This window comes from Hylobates moloch, unplaced genomic scaffold (assembly GCF_009828535.3).
Source record: "Hylobates moloch isolate HMO894 unplaced genomic scaffold, HMol_V3 SCAFFOLD_22, whole genome shotgun sequence".
Classification (NCBI taxonomy): domain Eukaryota; kingdom Metazoa; phylum Chordata; class Mammalia; order Primates; family Hylobatidae; genus Hylobates; species Hylobates moloch.
The window spans coordinates 47,333,006-47,353,821 of NW_026652297.1; the positions used below are offsets into that span (position 1 = coordinate 47,333,006).

The window sequence follows — 20,816 nt, forward strand, 5'->3', positions numbered from 1 at the left end:
GGTTTAGCTAGACATTTATGAGTGATCGTTCAGGTAATACATGTAAGAAAAGACAATTTTAAGGGATGATATATATTTGATATGGATTTGAAATTGCAATTTTCTGAATGAGGAGGCCTAGAGTTGGAGTGTTTTTCCATTTTTTTCTTAGTCATAGATTAACTTTGATATTTGGCTCTGACATATCCTGTGAGCTCCTATTTCCTGCAAAAACACAGCTCTCAAGCCGGGAACTGCTGTGATGTGGAGCTGGTGTTTGACAACGGCTTTGAGCATCTCAGCTAGAACACACTATGCAAACACGGAATATTATTTCTCATCTCTTACCCTAAGAAGGGAGAGACAGGAGCTTAATCCCCAGATGCCACCAGGGTTTCAGAGAGAACAAAGAAGTGACCAGAAAACCTCACAGCCCCTTAGATAACAAGATAGAGGTTTGGGCTCTGGCTCCTCAGCTGGGCACTGCTGACTCCGCCACTTGCAAATGTCCTGTGGCTTGTGCCATTCTAAATCCACAGAGGTCCTGGTCTACAGGGCACAGCTAGCTCTGTGGTGAACACACATCCTGGCAGGAATTGGGTGGGCTGGGCGTGGTGGCTCCTGCCTGTAACCCCAACACTTTGGGAGGCCAAGGCGGGAGGATCACTTGGGGCTAGGAGTTTGAAACCAGCCTGGTCAACATAGGGAGTCCCCTGTCTGTACAAAAAATAAGAAAAATTAGCCAGGCGTGCTGGTGCATACCTGTAGTCATAGCTACTAGGGAGGCTGAGGTTGGAAGATGGTTTGAGCCCAGGAGGTTGAAACTGCAATGAGCTATGATCACACCACGGCACTCCAGCCTGGGCGACAGAGTGAGACCCTGTCTAAAAACAACAGAAAAGAAACTGGATGAGCCCTCTGATGGGCATCTCAGGGAGAACGTTCTGTGATTCCCTGTCTGATAGCAGAAGGACACTAAGGTTGTGAAGAATGCTCTCTCACCCTTGCAAAGCAATGCAGCAGCTGGAGATCAGTGACTTGTCCAAGTTGTACAGCTAGTAAAGCACAGTCCTAGTGTGGAGCTCAGGGCTTGTGAGTGGAGTCCAGTGTGCTTTCTCTTTTGAGGCCACCAGTGTAAGCAGTATTGACCACAAGTCCCACCTAGACTCTTTTTCTTTACTGGTTAGGAGCAACTGAGTCTGCTCTAGATCCCTTTAATATCCTCCTCAAGGATCTAAAGGCAGCCCGCATTCATGCTCTCCTTCCTTCCTGCCCCAGCACCTTCCCACAGGCGGTTCCATCTTTGGCTAGCCTTCTGCCTGCCCCATGCAACCCTGCCCCACTCAGAATCCTTCTTTTTTTTTTTTTTTTTTTTGAGATGGAGTCTTGGTCTGTCACCAGGCTGGAGTGCAGCGGCATGATCTCGGCTCACTGCAAGCTCCGCCTCCCGGGTTGAAGCGATTCTCCTGCCTCAGCCTCCCAAGTAGCTGGGACTAAAGATGTGTGCCCCCACGCCCAGCTAATTTTTATATTTTTAGTAGAGACGGGGTTTCACCATGTTGGCCAGGATGGTCTCGATCTCTTGACCTCATGATCTGCCCGCCTTGGCCTCCCGAAGTGCTGGAATTACAGGCATGAGCCACCGTGCCAAACCCTCAGACTCCTTCTTACCCTGCTTGTTTAGTCTAAATGTCATCTCCATGGAAATGCCTTCTCTGTCTACTCCACTGTTCTGTATCCCATACCCAAACTGTCTCCTTTATAGCAACTGTCAGGAGGTGTAGGTATTTATTAGTTGACTGGTTTATCATCTGAGTTAGCCCCAGGATAAGAGGTTGAGGAGCTGTGCTCAGTGCTAGTACATGCCTTGCATATTTGATGAATGAATGAACTCTTTGAAAACAGTGAGCCCCGTAAACCACTATCTCTGTTTTATCTCTGGTCACAGCTGTTAATCCTGCTGTTGAAGGTCACGTAAGCAACACAAATCTTTCTGACTTAAAAATACCTCCCCCTGAGGCTTGCCCTAGTTCTCTTAGAACAATTTATAAAGCTGGTATTTGTTTGCTGCAGTTTTGCAATTTGCAACAAGACAGAAGTGCTAGAATTTTAGTCATCCCCCATTCTCCTTTGCAGGATAGAACTGGGTGTAGGTAAAGACCTTCGGTGCCTGTAGAAGGAAGGAAACTGGATCCAAGAAGCAGGTGATTTCGTTTCCATCAATCTTTAGGTTCCAGATGGAGGAGCTGTGCATTTGGGCTCATTAGCTGTGCTCACTAAAGATGGACCTGGAGCATGACAGCACAGCCCCAGCCGGTCTTCTCAGGTCTGTGCCTGTCCCCAGTGCTCTTAGCTATGTGCTTGCAGCATGCTGCAGCTGCACAGCCACCCAGGTTCTTCCCGGGATCAGCTGAGAACCTTTTAGTTGCAAGTGACAGAAAACCTCACATAAACTAACACTAGCAAAAAAACTTACTAGCTTTCACAATCGGAAAAGTCCAGGGACAGGGCTGGCTTTACCTGCAGCTTCATCCTGGGCCCCTGCTATATTCCCAGGACCTGGTTCCTCTCTGGGAGTCTCTGGGCTCCCTGTCCTCTGTGTTGATTCCATTCTCATCCATACCCTCCCCCAGAAGCAGGATGTCTACATCAACTCCAGACTCAAAATGCTTCCTATAAGCCAGGCGCAGTGGCTCACACCTGTAATCTCAGCACTTTGAGAGACTGAGGCAGGTGGATCACTTGAGCTCAGGAGCTGCAGACCAGCCTGGGCAATGTGGCAAAACCCTGTCTCTACAAAAAATACAATAATTAGCTGGGCATCGTGGTGCACTCCTGTAGTCCCAGATACTTGGGAGGCTGAGGTGGGAAGATCACTTGAGCCTGGGAGGCAGAGGTTGCAGTGAGCCGAGATCACACTACTGCACTCCAGCCTGGACAAAAGAGCGAGACTCTGTCTCAAACAAAACAAAACAAAACATTTCCTATGTGCAAGTTCATCAGGGAAAGACTGTCCCACCTCTTTTCCAGTGGTCTCAGAAGCCCTGTGGTGTCTTGCCAAATCTGATTTGGTTGCCTGTTGTCCCTGAAAATCACAGTGGGCAGGTCTGAGAGGCAGACCTGGAGCAGAAGGATGCATCAGCTCCCCCAAAAGCTGATGGATTGAGAGTGGAGTGAGATTGTTCCACAAAAGGAAACTGGGGTTCTGTTACCAAGAGAAGGGCAGGTGAATTCGAGGCAGCAGATACAGCACGTGTCCTTTTTATCTCCTAATCTGATTTCCTCCTCTTTGTATAAAGATCTCTTGGTGGCCAGGCGTGGTGGCTCACACCTGTAATCCTAGCACTTTGGGAAGCCGAGGCGGGTGGATCACTTGAGGTCAGGAATTTGAGACCAGCCTGACCGACATGGCAAAACCCCATCTGTACTAAAAATACAAAAATTAGCCAGGCCTGGTGGCACATCCCAGCTACTGGAGAGGCTGAGGCAGGAGAATGGCTTGAACCCAGGAAGCAGAGGTTGCAGTGAGCGGAGATCGCGCCACTGCACTCCAGCCTGGGCGACAGAGTGAGACTCTATTAAAAAGAAAAAAAAAAGAAAAAAAAAGATCTCTTGGTGTGCCCCTCCTTCCTGTGGCCTTGCCGAAGCAGAGGACGACCAAAGGCCTGTGTCCCTGTGGTGCATTCCTCATCTCATAATTCTCCCATTGTTCATCACTGCACTTGGACACAGTAGAGTATGCTTTTTTGTATAATTCCCCCAACTTTTATTCATGTATTTACTGATTTATTTTGAAACAGGGCCTTAGGCCGGGTGCGGTGGCTCACGCCTGTAATCCCAGCACTTTGGGAGGCCGAGGCGGGCGGATCACGAGGTCAGGAGATCGAGACCATCCTGGCTAACATGAGGCAGAGAATGGGTGAACCCCGGCGGGCCTGCATGACCACCCATGCACTCACCTGGGGAAAAAGGAGATCCGTCTAAACAGGGCCTTGCTCTGTCTCCAAGGCTGGAACGCAGTGGTGCAATCACAGGTGCCTGCAGCCTTGAACACCCAGGCTCAAGTGATCCTCCCACCTCAGCCTCCAAAGTAGTTGGGACCACAGACACACAACTATGCCCGGCTAATTTTTGTTGTTGTTTATTTTTTGAAGAGATGGGGTTTCCCTGTGTTGCCCAGGCTGGTCTCAAACTCTTGGGCTCAAGTGACCCACCTGCCTCAGCCTTCCAGAGTGCAGGGGGTTACAGACGTGAGCCAACTTGCCCAGCTCCCCCTTGGGGGGTGTGGCTTTAACAGATATTTTACTGTTACTTATATATTTTACTATTTAGATATTTACTCATATATTTTACTGTTCAGATATTTACTAAAATATCGTTAAGTAATAGGATATCCTATTACTTAGATATTTTACTATTGCTTATATTTTATTATTACTTTTAACAGATATTTCAATGTATTTTACCATTTGCCTTTTAACAGGTGTTTTGCTATTAAGGCCAAACAGTTTTTCTGTGTTATCATTGTTTTTTTGTTTTCTCTCTTTGATGGAGAGGAGATGGAATGAGCTGCTGTTTAGCCTGAGTACACTGTTGGGCTTTGTATCTATCAGCACCAGAAATACCCGAGAGCTGAGCCACAGAAAGCTTGCTAGAAACAATTGAACTTAGGAGGCATTTTAAGCTACAGGTTTTCCCACTGCAGTGCAGCATGGGGAGAGGTAAAAGCGTGGAGGATCTGGCTTCAGGCAGACCTTAGCTTAAAGCCCATTAAGGCCACCAGGCTGCACATCTCCTGGGGGCCACCTTCACAGCAGACTCAGTGTGCAGGGCACCTCTGGAGTTGTGGCTGCACGGATGATCCAGCCATGTGCAGCAGCCTTGAATCCCGTTTCCCTCACTGACTAGCTGTGTGGCCTCGGACAGGTATTTGAACTCTCTAAGCACTGGTTGCCTCATCTAATACAGCATTAATAAATATTTATTATATTTTAGGCCGGTTGTGGTGGCTCACGCCTGTAATCCCAACACTTTGGGAGGCTAAGGCAGGTGGATTACCTGAAGTCAGGAGTTCGAGACCAGCCTGGCCAACATGGTGAAACCCTGTCTCTATTAAAAATACAAAAATTAGCTGGGCGTGTTGGTGGATGCCTGTAATACTAGCTACTAAGGAGGCTGAGGCAGGAGAATCGCTTGAACCCTGGAGGCAGAGGTTGCAGTGAGCCAAGATTGCGCCATTGTACTCCAGCCTGGGTGACAAGAGTGAAACTCCATCTCAAAAAAAAAGAAAAAGAAAAGAAACCTAGGCTGGGCGCAGTGGCTCACGCCTGTAATCCCAGCACATTGGGAGGCTGAGGCGGGTGGATCACCTGGTCAGGAGTTCGAGACCAGCCTGACCAACATGACGAAACCCCAAACAAACATCAGGAAACTAGTAATAGAAGGAATCCTCCTTAATCTAATAAAGGATATTTACAAAAACCCCCAACACCTAACATAAACACTTAATGGTGAACAACTAAATGCTTTCCCCCAAAGTTCAAGAACAAGGCAAGGATATCCTACTTAACATAATGCTACTCAGTAATTTTTTTTTTTTGGAACGTAGACTCACAGCAGAGTCAAGTGACCATTTATTTTTGTGCCTTTCTCCCTATGTGTATTTCAAGTCTTTTCCAAACAAAGGCCCCAGGAATCTCCAGATTCAATTATGTCCCTGGGGTTGGTCAACTGCTACAGGAGTCTTAGGGAGCCTTGGACAAATGCTAGAGTTACTCATTTACCAACATTAAACACTAGGATAGAAGATGCAGCAAAGCAGGACTCCCTCCTCCGTGGAATGTCCTGATTTCAGATGAGGCGGCAGCCAATGTAGAAAACGCTGGAATTGGCCAGGCGCGGTGACTCACGCCTATAATCCCAGTACTTTGAGAGGCCGAGGCGGGCAGATCACCTGAGGTAGGAGGTCGAGACCATCCTGGCCAACACGGTGAAATCCCATCTCTACTAAAAATACAAAAAAATTAGCCGGGCATGGTGGTGGGCGCCTGTAGTCCCAGCTACTTGGGAGGCTGAGGTGGGAGAATTGGCTTGAACCCGGGAGGCAGAGGTTGCATTGAGCCGAGATTGTGCCACTGCACTCCAGCCTGGGCAACAGAGTGAGACTCCATCTCAAAAAAAAAAAAAAGAAAACACTGGAATTTTTTCCTTGGAACTGGACTGTGGTGAGAGGTGCTTGCCATGAACATAAGCTACTGTCTTTTCTTTTTTCTTTCTTTCTTTTTTTTTTTTGAGACAAAGTTTCACTCTTATTGCCCAGGCTGGAGTGCAATGGCGCAATCTCGGCCCACTGCAACCTCCACCTCCAGGGTTCAAGCAATTCTCCTGCCTCAGCCTCCCTAGTAGCTGGGATTACAGGCATGTGCCACCATACCCGGCTAATTTTTGTATTTTTAGTAGAGATGGGGTTTCTCCATGTTGGTCAGGCTGGTCTCAAACTCCCGACCTCAGGTGATCTGATCACCTTGGCCTCCCAAAGTGCTGGGATTACAGGCGTGAGCCACCACACCCGGCCAGCTACTGTCTTTTCTTTGACTCTTCCTTTCCAGTTTTTGAAGATAAAGCGGGAAATAATCTTCTCTGAAGATACTTGATAAAAATTCCCCAAAATACAAAAACACATGCTTCCACTTCATTGATAAAAATTTACTGCAGTTTGGGCCGGGCGCGGTGGCTCACGCTTGTAATCCCAGCACTTTGGGAGGCTGAGGCGGGCGGATCACGAGGTCAGGAGATCGAGACCATCCTGGCTAACACGGTGAAACCCCGTCTCTACTAAAAATACAAAAAATTAGCCGGGCGTGGTGGCAGGCGCCTGTAGTCCCAGCTACTCGGAGAGGCTGAGGCAGGAGAATGGCGTGAACCCGGGAGGCGGAGCTTGCAGTGAGCCGAGATTGCGCCACTGCACTCCAGCCTGGGTGACAGAGCGAGACTCCGTCTCAAAAAAAAAAAAAAAAAAATTTACTACAGTTTGGCGCGTGGGTCTAGTTCAGCTGGCAGATGAGCTGATTGATACGTTCACCCCGATAGCCAAGTATGCCCATCTCCTTGAGGAAGCCCACTCTATTTTTGGTAGCATGACGGGCCACTGAGAGGTGGAAAGGGCACAAGAACCATGAGATCTCCTGGAAATGCTTCCTCAGGTGCTCCTCAATCACTGTGTTGTCTGTCAGAGGGATGGTCTTATTCTTGACCTTGACTTGTCCACGTTTCAAAATGAGTTCCCAGACAGACTTCAGATTTGGAAATCCCTAGGTCACATAAGTTTCCACTACGCGCAGCATTTTTAGGTTCTGGGGGATGACTTTTACAAAGACACCACTAAAAATTTTCTTTAGGCGAAGTCTCGCAATGGTTCTCTGCACCAGTAAACTCACGCCATCAATCCTTTCTGTGCGTACAACAAAGGCCAAGGAATGTTTATCCGGCAATTCCAAGGTGTGGTTTCACTTCTAGTCGTCTGAGACGCACCTTGTCACATTTCTGTCATCAGGAATCATGTACGAATGATTCCAGTTGTTTAAACCTGAGCCCTTTTCCTTTCCTCTGGTCCTTCTTTGCCAAAAGTGCCTGCTTTGCCTGGGTGGCTGTGAGGGCTTGATAAGCCATCCTCATTTTCAAGAGATTTTCTGGAACCAGAGATTTTTCTTTGCTCTTGCTCTGCCATCTTTCTAGTGTTGCAGCTACTACTACTCAGTAATTAAGGCAAAGAAAAGCAGTCAAAGTTGTTCAGATTGGAAAGGAAGAAATAAAACACTCCACTTGCAAATGACATAATTGCCTATGTAGAAATTCTACAGAAAAGATCCCAAAACTCAATGAGCTAAGCCAGGTCACAGGACATAGGGTCAATATGCAAAAGTCGATTGTATATTTAGATACTAACAATGAACGACTGGAATTTTAAAAATTAAATGACTTTTTTTTTTTTTGAGACAGAGTCTAGCTCTGTCTTCCAGGCTGGAGTGCAGTGGTGCGATCTCGGCTCACTGCAACCTCCGCTCCCAAGTTTAAGCGATTCTCCTACCTCAGCCTCCCGAGTAGCTGGGATTACAGGCACCCACCATCGTGCCCAGCTAATTTTTGTATTTTTGTAGAGACAGGGTTTCACCATGTTGGCCAGGCTGGTCATGAACTCCTGACTTCATGTGATCCACCCGCCTTGGCCTGCCAAAGTGCTGGGATTACAGGCGTGAGCCACTGCCCCTGGCCTACTTAGGTATAAATCTAACTAAATATGTGCAATGCCTGTAAGCCTAAAACTGCAAAACACTAAAAAACAACAACAAAAAAATCAAGACCTAAGTAAATGGAGACATAAATAATATTCCTGGGCCAGGAGAATCTATATTATGATGCCAGTTCTCACCAAACTAATCTGCATATTCAAATCAATCACAATTAAAATCTTGGCAGGATATCTTATAGATAGCTACAAGCAGATTCAAAATTTTACCTAAAGCTATAATAACCAAGACAGTGTGATACTGGCAAAAAGACAGACGCACAGGGCCGGGCACTGTGGCTCACACCTGTAGTACCAGCATTTTGGGAGGCCAAGGTGGCTGGATCACTTGAGGTCAGGAGTTCGAGACCAGCCTGGCCAACATAGTGAAACCCTGTCTCTACTAAAAACACAAAAATTAGCCGGGTGTGGTGGCACATGCCTGTAATCCCAGCTACTTGGGAGGCTGAAGCATGAGAATTACTTGAACCTGGGAGGTGGAAGTTGCAGTGAAATGAGATCACACCACTGCACTCCAGCCTGGGGGATAGAGTGAGACGCGGTCTTGAAAAAAAAAAAAAAAAGGACAAAGAAAGAAAGACAGATACAGAGATCAGTGAAACAGAACAGTCCAGAAGGGACCCATGCACATACACAGTTAACTACATTTTGACAAATGTACAAAGGAAGATCCATGGATAATGTTTAGTCTTCTCCACAAAAGGTGCTGAGACAATGGGACCCTCACATGCAAAAGAAAATGAACCTCAACCCATTCCTGCACCTTTATAAAAGATTAACAGACAATGGATCTTAGACCTAAGTTGAGGCTGGTGGGTCACAAGGTCAAGAGATCGAGACCATCCTGGCCAACACGGTGAAACCCCATCTCTACTAAAAATACAAAAATTAGCTGGGCGTGGTGGCATGCACCTGTAGTCTCAGCTACTTGGGAGGCTGAGGCAGGGGAATCGCTTGAACCCAGGAGGCAGAGGTTGCAGTGAGCCGAGATTGTGCGACTGCACTCCAGCCTGGTGACAGAGCGAGACTCTGTCTCAAAAAACAAACAAACAAACAAACAAAAAACTACAAAATTTCTGGGAGAAAGCATATGGGAAAATCTTTGTGACTCTGTGTTAAGCAAATATTTCTTAGATATGACACAATCCATAAATAATAAAACTGATAAAATGAACTTTTAGAATTTCTGACTTGTGAAAGACACTAGTAAGAGGAAAAAAAGACTGAGAGGTTTGTAAATCAAATATTTGACAAACCACTTTTATCCAGAATGTGTAAAGAACTCTAAAAACTCAGTAAGAAAACAAACAACTTGATTAAACATTATGCACTTCACCAAATAAGATACATGGATGGCAGATAAACACATGAAGAGATTCATGATTAGTCATTAGGAAAATGCATATTAAAAAGCACAATGAATCTGGGCTCAATGGCTCATGCCTGTAATCCCTACACTTTGGGAGGCGAGGCAGGAGAATTGCTTGAGCCTAGGGGTTCAAGACCAGCCTGGGCAACATAGGCAGACTTCATTTCTTTTTTTTTTTTTTTTTTTTTTTTTTAGTGGCGCAGTCTCGGCTCACTGCAAGCTCCGCCTCCCGGGTTCACGCCATTCTCCTGCCTCAGCCTCTCTGAGTAGCTGGGACTACAGGCGCCCGCCACCACGCCCAGCTAATTTTTTTGTATTTTTAGTAGAGACGGGGTTTCACTGTGGTCTCGATCTCCTGACCTCGTGATCCGCCCGCCTCAGCCTCCCAGAGTGCTGGGATTACAAGCGTGAGCCACCGCGCCCGGCCTGCAGACTTCATTTCTACAAAGCAAAATAATTAGCCAGGTGTGGTGGTATACACCTGTGGTCCCAGCTACTTGGGAGCCTGAGGCAGGAGCAGAAGGATCACTTGAGCCCAGGAGGTTGAGGCTATAGTGAATCCTGATGTTACCATAGCACTCCAGCCTGGGCAAAATAACGAGATCCTGTCTCAAATTAAAAAAAAAAAAAAAAAAAAAGGCCAGGCGCCGTGGCTCACGCCTGTAATCCCAGCACTTTGGGAGGCCGAGGCGGCCGGATCACGAGGTCAGGAGATCGAGACCATCCTGGTCTAACTCAGTGAAACCCCGTCTCTACTAAAAATACAAAAAATGAGCCAGGCATGGTGGCAGGCGCCTGTGGTCCCAGCTACTCGGGAGGCTGAGGAAGGAGAATGGCGTGAACCCAGGAGGCGGAGCTTGCAGTGAGCGGAGATCGCGCCACTGCACTCCAGCCTGGGCAAGAAAGCCAGACTCCGTCTCAAAAAAAAAAAAAAAAAAAGAAGAATCTAAATGCATTGCTAAGTAAGGAAGTCAGAATTGAAATGTTATGTTGATTCCATTTACATGACATTCTAGAAAAGCTGAAATTATAGAAACAGAGAACGAATCAGGGATTTCCGAGGGTTGGAAATGTGGGAGGGGTTGATTACAAAATGGCAGCACCTGGGAAATATTTTGGGCAAAAAAACTGTTTTGGCATCTTAATGCCTGCAGTTATTATACAGCTATTTGCATTAATAACTGTAAACCAAAGAGTGAATTTTATTGTAAGTAAATTTTTACAAAGTGCATAAAGTGGAATTGAAACAAACCACAAATGCTACTATGTCAGTTCCCTCCAAGATCTCTGAGACTCAGACCTACCAATGATAGTATGAGTCTCCTTAGCAGGAGACAAATTATTCCTAGGAAGGAGATTATATTTGCTCTTCAAAATAGGGAGAGGTGGAAGAAAAAAGAGAAGCCCCATGAGCACCAAGTAAACATGGTGAATACTTTATTATTGGGCTCTTAAATTGTCAGTTTCATATGCATGATTTCCCACAAATATCATGCCATTGTCCGGGCACGGTGGCTCATGCCTGTAATCCCAGCACTTTGGGAGGCCAAGGAGGGCGGATCACGAGGTCAGGAGATCAAGACCATCCTGGCTAACACGGTGAAACCCCGTCTCCACTAAAAAATACAAAAAATTAGCCGGGCATGGTGGCAGGCACCTGTAGTCCCAGCTACTCGGGAGGCTGAGGCAGGAGAATGGCATGAACCTGGGAGGCAGAGCTTGCAGTGAGCCGAGATCACGCCACTGCACTCCAGCCTGGGCGACAGAGCGAGACTCCATCTCAAAAACATAAATAAAATAAATAAATATCATGCCATTTTGTTATACTTCAGATTCTAGCTTTTTAAAGGCCCATACATCTTAAACTTTGTTTTTTGGGGATCAAGTCTCAAAAATGTTGTCTAAGACAATGTTTCCTCTGGGGTGTGGAGTTCCATCATTCATCAGGCATCATGCATATTTCAGTATTTTACTATCTAGTGACATCATCCATCTGCTGACTCCTGATGTTTTAATGACAAAGTTGGCATCACTGGGCTCTGGGAAGCCTCATGCTGGGCATGCCCTTCTAACTCTCTGAACTCCTGCATCCTTACTCACCTATCCACATGAGGGGCTGTAGAATATAAAAATTTAATTTTCAGATCAGATTTCCTATGATTCTGGACCCAAAAATCTTTTTAATAGAGTCCACTCTGCTGTGATTGGGTCATCTATACATCATCCTCTTGACCTTCACAGTCTGATCAATTCATGGTCAGGTTTATTTATCTAGATTCATCAGCCCCTGTAAAACATGCCATGTGATTTCATCCTTATGAAGAAAAATGTGTAAGCGCCTGGAGGCTAACAATATTAGGAATGTAATTTAAAATTATAATTGGGAGCTTCAAAAATAAATTCAGATTAAAACTTAAAAGAAAATGCCGGGAAAACATTTTTTTTTTTTTTTTCCTGAGACGGAGTCTCGCTCTGTCGCCCAGGCTGGAGTGCAGTGGCGCAATCTCGGCTCACTGCAAGCTCCGCCTCCCAGGTTCACGCCATTCTCCTGCCTCAGCCTCTCCGAGTAGCTAGGATTACAGGCGCCAGCCACCACGCCCAGCTAATTTTTTTGTATTTTTAGTAGAGATGAGATTTCACCGTGGTCTCGATCTCCTGACCTCGTGATCCACCCGCCTCGGCCTCCCAAAGTGCTGGGATTACAAGCGTGAGCCACTGCGCCCGGCCGGGAAAACATTTTTTATTGGATACAGGTTCTTAGGTGATCAAGAAGAATTCATGGAAAATGGATGTCTCATATTAACATAGCAGGTGGATGTTCGTCCAAGCCTCTTGAGTGGTATTCAAAATCACTTGTACCTGTTAGCATGTGATTAAAGTATCACTGGACCCGCCCTCCTAGAATAAACTGAATTAGACACATCATTGCTTTTCTTTTGTTTGTTTGTTTGTTAAGAGAAAATAGGCTGAAAAGATAGATATGAATTAGTAGCGTTTGTTGCAGAGCCTCTTCGTGGTGAGGCAGATATGGTAATTTTGGAAATATGTAGCATGCAAAGTGTGTGGGCCTGGGTGAGATCAGAGGCCAGGCTGGCTCAAGGTGAATCCTGTACTGAGTCCCCAATAGGGTCACGCAGTCCAACTGGGACAATTTCCTTTTCTTAATAAAACAGTGGCTTGGTAAAGCTAACAGAAACTTGAAGTTTTCAAGATCTAATACACTGAACTTTCAGAATAAAATCACAGTGTACTAATTTCATGCAGGAATGGACAGACCACAAGTTACGCTGGAATCCTGATGATTATGGTGGGATCCATTCCATTAAAGTTCCATCAGAATCTCTGTGGCTTCCTGACATAGTTCTCTTTGAAAAGTAAGTATCACATTGTTTCTTACTTATGGGGAAAAAAATAACTTTTTAAAAAAGTGAAAAAAGAAAAGTAAATATCACAGAAGAAAACGATTTTGGTCAGATTAACACTAGGAATAGAAAATTCTGATTCAGGCAAAATGCTTAAAAGAAATATTCAACTTTAAATTTAAAAAATTGTTTATTAAAACAGTTGCCTGGCATTGTGGTAGAAAAGTCCTAAAATAGGGCAGGGTGCGGTGGCTCATGCCTGTAATCCCAGCACTTTGGGAGGCCAAGGCGGGCGATTCATGAGGTCAGGAGTTCGGGACCAGCCTGGCCAACATGGCGAAACCCTGTCTCTACTAAAAATACAAAAACTTAGCTGGGCATGGTGGCCGGTGCCTGTAATCCCAGCTACTCAGGAGGCTGAAGCAGGAAAATTGCTTGAACCCAGGAGGCGGAGGTTGCAGTGAGCCGAGATGGCGCCACCGCACTCCAGCCCGGGCGATAGAGTGAGACTCCATCTCAAAAAAGAAAAGAAAAGTCATAAAATAGAAATAGTCAATGCTGGGAAAAAGAACAAAAACTAGCAGGTGCTCCACCGACTGCTAAGGTGAAACTGCTTTGATTGCAGCGCTGACGGCCGTTTCGAAGGCTCCCTGATGACCAAGGTCATCGTGAAATCAAACGGATCTGTTGTCTGGACCCCTCCCGCCAGCTACAAAAGCTCCTGCACCATGGACGTCACGTTTTTCCCGTTCGACCAACAGAACTGCTCCATGAAGTTTGGATCCTGGACTTATGACGGCACCATGGTTGACCTCATTTTGATCAATGAAAATGTCGACAGAAAAGACTTCTTCGATAATGGAGAATGGGAAATACTGAACGCAAAGGGGATGAAGGGAAACAGAAGGGACGGCGTGTACTCTTATCCCTTTATCACGTATTCCTTCGTCCTGAGACGCCTGCCTTTATTCTATACTCTCTTTCTCATCATCCCCTGCCTGGGGCTGTCTTTCCTAACAGTTCTTGTGTTCTATTTACCTTCGGATGAAGGAGAAAAACTTTCATTATCCACATCGGTCTTGGTTTCTCTGACAGTTTTCCTTTTAGTGATTGAAGAAATCATCCCATCGTCTTCCAAAGTCATTCCTCTCATTGGAGAGTACCTGCTGTTCATCATGATTTTCGTGACTCTGTCCATCATTGTTACCGTGTTTGTCATTAACGTTCACCATAGATCTTCTTCCACATACCACCCCATGGCCCCCTGGGTTAAGAGGCTCTTTCTGCAGAAACTTCCAAAATTACTTTGCATGAAAGACCATGTGGATCGCTACTCATTCCCAGAGAAAGAGGAGAGTCAACCAGTAGTGAAAGGCAAAGTCCTCGAAAAAAAGAAACGGAAACAGCTTAGTGATGGAGAAAAAGTTCTGGTTGCTTTTTTGGAAAAAGCTGCTGATTCCATTAGATACATTTCAAGACATGTGAAGAAAGAACATTTTATCAGCCAGGTGAGTAAACTGGTGGTATTCCTGATAATGCTGCCATAAATGTAGGCCAAAGACAAATATTTTGACATCTATTTACAATAAAATATTGTCATGGTTTAAATGTGACATTATAAGACATGCTTTTTATACATATAATACTTAAAGCAAGCCCTGACATAACATAGCCATATTAGTATGAATTTTTAGGAAGTAGTTCACAAAAACATAAGGAGCAAAAGTGAAGCAACTGTGGATTAAGCATTGTTTCTTATAATTGTTTCTTATAATTCTATATTAAATAATTCAATTACACATTTTAAGTTCATTATCCTGGTCTCTGGTAATTTATCTCTCATTTTTCCTGGGATGATAAATATGTTCAACCACAGTATTTAGAAATAAAAGATCAGAAAGAATGAGATTTTTAAATTAATATAAAATTTAGTGTTACAACAGATATTTTGGTGAGGAAAGAGGATGTGGTTATTTAGTTTACAAATTTTTTTTTTTAAGTGTGGGCCAGGCACAGTGGCTCATACCTGTAATCCCAGTACTTTGGGAGGCCAAGGCGAGTGGATCACTTGAGCGCAGGAGATCGAGACCAGCCTGGGCAACATAGTGAGACCCTGTCTCTACAAAAAATTTAAAAATTAACTGGGTGTGGGTGGGCATGCTTGTCCTAGCACTTTGGGAGGCTGAGGCAGGAGGATGACTTGAGGCCAGAATTGAGACCAACCTGGGCAATAAAGCAAGACCCTCATCTCAGAAAAAAAAAAAAAAAATAAAAGAAGAAGAAGAAAAAGGAGAAGGAGAAAGAAAAGAAGTAGTGTGGGAAGAGTGTGAATTTCAGACTGAAAACAGTCCTGGGTTCAGATCATAATCTGAATGACTTAAGACAAGTTACTTAACCTGAGCCTCAGTTTTCTGAACCCTACCTTGAAAGGTTTGTGTGAGGCTTAAATGACATAAAATACAAACATGCACAGTGTACCCAGCACACAGGGGCTCAGCTCTGTTGTATAAGCAGTCAACAAGTGTGAATTCTTACCTTTCTAATTATCATCCTCATCCTTCTTTTTTTTTTCTTTTTTTTTGAGATGCAGTCTTGCTCTGTCACCCAGGTTGGAGTGCAGTGGCATGACCTCAGCTCACTGCAACCTCTGCCTGCTTGGTTCAAGCGATTCTCCTGTCTCAGCCTCCCGAGTAGCTGGGACTACAGGTGCACACCACCACACCTGGCTAATTTTTCTTGTATTTTCAGTAGAGATGGGGTCTTGCCATGTTGGCCAGAATGGTCTCCATCTCCTGACCTCGGGTGATCCACTGCCTCAGCCTCCCAAAGTGCTGGGATTACAGGCATGAGCCACCGTGACTAGCCCATCCTTCTAAACAGTCCTTCCCCCGTGGAATGAAAATATTATTTGACATGCAGATATTCAGCATAAAAAGTGACCTGTTGGGCCGGGCATGGTCAACAGATCAAGACCATCCTGGCCAACATGGTGAAACCCGATCTCTACTAAAAATACAAAAATTAGCCAGGCATGGTGGCGGGTGCCTGTAGTCCCAGCTACTTGGGAGGCTGAGGCAGGAGAATCACTTGAACCTGGGAGGCAGAGGTTGCAGTGAGCTGAGAGTGCACCACTGCACCCCACTCCAGCCTGGCGACAGAGCAAGACTCCATCTCAAAAAAAAAAAAAAAAAAAAAAAGTGATATGTTGCCTAAAGCAAGTTACATATTTTCAGTTTATATAATAACTTCAATTTATAGGGTTCAAGTATTTTACTCTAAAATTGATGAAAATTAGTGGCAAGAGCCTGATCCCATAAACAAAGTGATGAAAGAATTTTTTTTTTTGAGATGGAGTCTTGCTCTGTCTCCCAGGCTAGAGTGCAGTAGCTCCATCTCGGCTCACTGCAAGCTCCGCCTCCCAGGTTCGTGCCATTATCTACCCTCAGCCTCTTGAGTAGCTGGGACTACAGGCACCCGCCACCACGCCCGGCTAATTTTTTGTATTTTTAGTAGAGATAGGGTTTCACTGTGTTAGCCAGGATGGTCTTGATTTCCTGACCTCATGATCCACCAGCCTCGGCCTCCCAAAGTGCTGGGATTACAGGCCTGAGCCACCGCACCTGGCCAAGAATTTTTTTTAGAAATATCCTTCTACATTTTCTCTTGCGTTCACAGACACTGCCTCAAATATCCTCTTTCTTAACAATCTGTCATGTTTTTCATCCACTTAAAATTGTTTTTAAAAGCACTAGAAAAGTGACTGCTGCTAGACAAGAAACATTCAGCTGTCAAGTTGGGAGGATTTTTTTTGTTTGTTTCTTAACATCTTTTAAAAACACTAATACAGGACCGGGCACGGTAGCTCACGCCTGTCATCCCAGCACTTTGGGAGGCCGAGGCGGGCGGATCACGAGGTCAGGAGATAGAGACCATCCTAGCTAACATGGTGAAACCCCGTCTCTACCAAAAATACAAAAAATTAGCTGGGCGTAGTGGCCGGCGCCTGTAGTCCCAGCTACTTGGGAGGCTGAGGCAGGAGAATGGTGTGAACCCAGGAGGCGGAGCTTGCAGTGAGCCGAGATCACGCCACTGCACTCCAGCCTGGGCAACAGAGCAAGACTCTGTCTCAAAAAACAAACAAACAAACAAACAAACAAACAAACAAACAAAAAACCACTAATACAGGCCGGGTGTGGTGGCTCACGCCTGTAATCCTAGAACTTTGGGAGGCCGAGGCGGGTGGATCACCTGAGGTCAGTAGCTCGAGACCAGCCTGGCTAACATGGTGAAACCCCGTCTCTACTAAAAATACAAAAATTAGCTGGGCATGGTGACAAGTGCCTGTAATTCCAGTTACTCGGGAGGCTGAGGCAGGAGAATCACTGAAACCCAGAAGGTGGAGGTTGCAGTGAGCCAAGATTGCACCACTGCAGCCTGGGTGGCAGAGCGAGACTACGTCTCAAAAAAGCAAAACAAAACAAAACAAAAACCTAATACAAAGATTGCTTTTTTTTCCCCCAAGACGGAGGACATTTATTTACTCTAGAGGGACGAGGACTCCCCTTCCTTTCAGACTTCTCCAGCCAGTCGTGTCTTGACTTTGTGTTCATGGACCTGTTGCCCACTCTCTGCACCTCCCCTTCCTAATAAAGGGGACTCGGTCTCTTGTCTCCTTCATGAATTCCTGTCTTGGCCTGGTCGGTTCTTCTCCTTGGCAGCACCCTTCCTTCTGGAGCTGCAGCACAGGTGGAGTGGAAGAAAAGAAATCCTGTGACATTTGGCCACAAAAACTCTTCAATTATAAATTTGTGATTCTTTTCATACGTGTATCAGGAAGCACCCTAGTAAGATATACTGGCTTACTAAGATATGCTCTGTCTCCTGGGTTCAAGCAATTCTCCTGCCTCAGCCTCCCAAGTAGCTGAGATTACAGGTGCCTGCCACCATGCCCAGCTAATTTTTGTATTTTTAGTAGAAAGGGAGTTTCACCATGTTGGCCAGGCTGGTCTCGAACTCCTGACCTCAGGTGATCCCCTACCCAGGCCTCCCAAAGTGCTGGGATTACAGGCGTGAGCCACCACACCTGGCCTATACTGGCTCTTTATTCACGTAAAAATCAGACTTTTCCCATTCTGATCAGGAATGTTGACATATGCATACAGAATTCTATTGTTTCTATTTTCCTTCTTCAGTGCTGATGAGAGGGTTCCAAGCTGCTTCTTTTGGGCACAATCAGCGAAGTCCCTGAAAGAACCTGAGCCTGTAGTGTGGTTGGGACATTAGATGCATTTTGAAAACTTAAGTAAATGCTGTAAATCTGAATGTTACTCTTTTTAAATCCCTTGAGATGAATACAGAACAGTTGCTCAGTGTCTTGAGTGAAAGGCATCTTTTTCTCTTTTGCAGGTAGTACAAGACTGGAAATTTGTAGCTCAAGTTCTTGACCGAATCTTCCTGTGGCTCTTTCTGATAGTGTCAGTAACAGGCTCGGTTCTGATTTTTACCCCTGCTTTGAAGATGTGGCTACATAGTTACCATTAGGAATTTAAAAGACATAAGACTAAATTACACCTTAGACCTGACATCTGGCTATCGCAGAGACAGAATCCAAATGCATGTGCTTGTTCTATGAACCCCGACTGCGTTGTCTTTGTGGAAGTGGAACATCTCCTCATGGGAGAAACTCTGGTAAATGTGCTCATTTGTGGTTGCCATGAGAGTGAGCTGCTTTTAAAGAAAGTGGAGCCTCCTCAGACTCCTGTCTTGGCTTCCCCAGACATTCAGAGAGGGATCATAGGTCCAGGCTTGAGCTCACATGCGGCCAGAGTGCACAAAAAGCTGTTGCTACTTGGTGGAGGAACACCTCCTAGAAGCAGCAGGCCTCGGTGGCGGGGGAGGGGAGATCCACCTGGAATTTAAGGAGGTCACGGTGTCAAGCTATCTGTGTGGGCAGAGCCTGGATCTCCCACCCCACACTGGCCTCCTTGGTGGTTTTGTCTGAGCTGCAAACTGGGGCCGTGTTGTGCTTCTGCAGCAATGGGCCAGGCAAATCTCAACAAGAGTTTCGGGATTACACTGGCAGGGCAGCTGGCGCTGCACACTTAACAATAACACAGATTCCCGGATGCCTGGCCTACCGAAGCAGGTGGTATTCATGGTTTATTCCCAGCATGATAAGGCTTTCAGATGGTGAAACTGGAGCCCACTGTGAGGTATGACTTGCTCTTTTGTTTTGTTTTGTTTTGTTTTGTTTTTTTGAGAAGGAGTCTCGCTCTGTCACCCAGGCTGGAGTGCAGTGGCACGATCTCAGCTCACTGCAACCTCTGCCCCCTGGGCTCACGCCATTCTGCCTCAGCCTCCCGCATAGCTGGGACTACAGGCGCCTGCCACCACGCCTGGCTAATTTTTTGTATTTTCAGTAGAGACGGGGTTTCACCGTGTTAGCCAGGATGGTCTCGATCTCCTGACCTCGTGATCTGCCACTTCAGCCTCCCAAAGTGCTGGGATTATAGGCGTGAGCCACCGCGCCCGGCCGACTTGCTCTTAAAGCAAGCCATGCATACCGAAATAACTCACAATAGAAACAAAGCCCTTTGCTACCAGAAGTGGATTCATTAATACCCATTATCTTTTCGTAGTAAACTAGTATACAGAACATTCTCTGATTAATGGTTTTTGATGTCACCTCATCTAATCGGATCCATACCAACACTATCCCCTATGCTCCACCTTCTGTTTCCTTGTCTCCTGGCACCTGGCTGGGCTTCACCCCCACCCACCATCATTCCTTCTCTAAGACTCCGAGGGGAGTGTGCTCAGGTTCTTCTTGCCCTCCAAAATTGCGGCCGCTGCCAAATCCTTCCTGAATTTTAGCTTAAAGCAATTTTTCTCTCTGCCCAGTTATAAATCCAAATCCCTTTCTGGAGTACTTTTAGGCATGGCTCTTGCAAGCAGTTTGCAATCTAGGCTGGGTGGAGTGGAGTGGCTCACACCTGTAATCCTAGCACTTTGGGAGGTCTAATCAGGAGGATTGCTTGAGGCCAGGAGTTTGAGACCAGCCTGCTCTCTACAGCAAGACCCTGTCTCTACAAAAAACTTAAAAAATTTAAATTTTAACAATTTTAAATGGTGATGTGTGCCTACAGTCTCAGTTACTCAGGAGGCTGAAATGGGAGGATCACTTGAACCCAGTAGTTGGAGGCTGCAGTGAGCCGTGATTGCTCCACTGCACTCCAGCCTGGGCGACAGAGCAAGACACAGTCTCTTAAAAAATATCTAAGTGGCTGGGCGTAGCGGCTCAAGCCTATAATCCCAGCACTTTGGGAGGCCGAGGCAGGTGGATCGCAAGGTCAGGAGATCGAGACCATCCTGGCTAACACAGTGAAACCCCATCTCTACTAAAAATACAAAAAATTAGCCCGGTCCATGCCTATAGTCCCAGCTACTTGAAAGGCTGAGGCAGGAGAATCACTTGAACCCGGGAGGCAGAGCTTGCAGTGAGCCGAGATCGCGCCACTGCACTCCAGCCTAGGCAACAGAGCAAGATTCCATTAAAAAAAAAAAAATCTAAGCATGAAACACCTTCACATATTGTTACCATTGATGTATTTCGTCTTATTAATGCCATTTAGTTTGTGTTTTCTGTATAACATTTTGTTGTTCCTTCACCTTTTTCCCTTCACCTTTTTCCCCCTTTTTCAGCTTTGGCCGAGTTTGTAGTTTGTCCATTCCTTCTTTGCCCTTAATGGCTTGAAAGTTACATGTCCACTTCTATTAATTTATTAATAAACGTTCAACTTTT

At 45.7% G+C, this 20,816-nt stretch overlaps 1 protein-coding gene and 1 pseudogene across 1 annotated transcript in view; one reads left to right on the top strand and one right to left on the bottom strand.

Annotated features, from left to right (window-relative positions):
• The window catches only part of CHRNB3 (cholinergic receptor nicotinic beta 3 subunit), a 45,184-nt gene extending 26,628 nt beyond the window's left edge, over window positions 1–18,556 (top strand). Inside the window, exons 4-6 of the mRNA XM_058433414.1 lie at window positions 12,918–13,027; window positions 13,641–14,523; window positions 18,422–18,556. Of these exons, the coding sequence (XP_058289397.1) occupies window positions 12,918–13,027; window positions 13,641–14,523; window positions 18,422–18,556 (1,128 nt within the window). The remainder of the gene's footprint in view (window positions 1–12,917; window positions 13,028–13,640; window positions 14,524–18,421) is intronic.
• LOC116461817 (ribosomal protein uL30-like) lies at window positions 7,023–7,720 on the bottom strand (annotated as a pseudogene).
• Window positions 18,557–20,816: the final 2,260 nt, after the last annotated feature.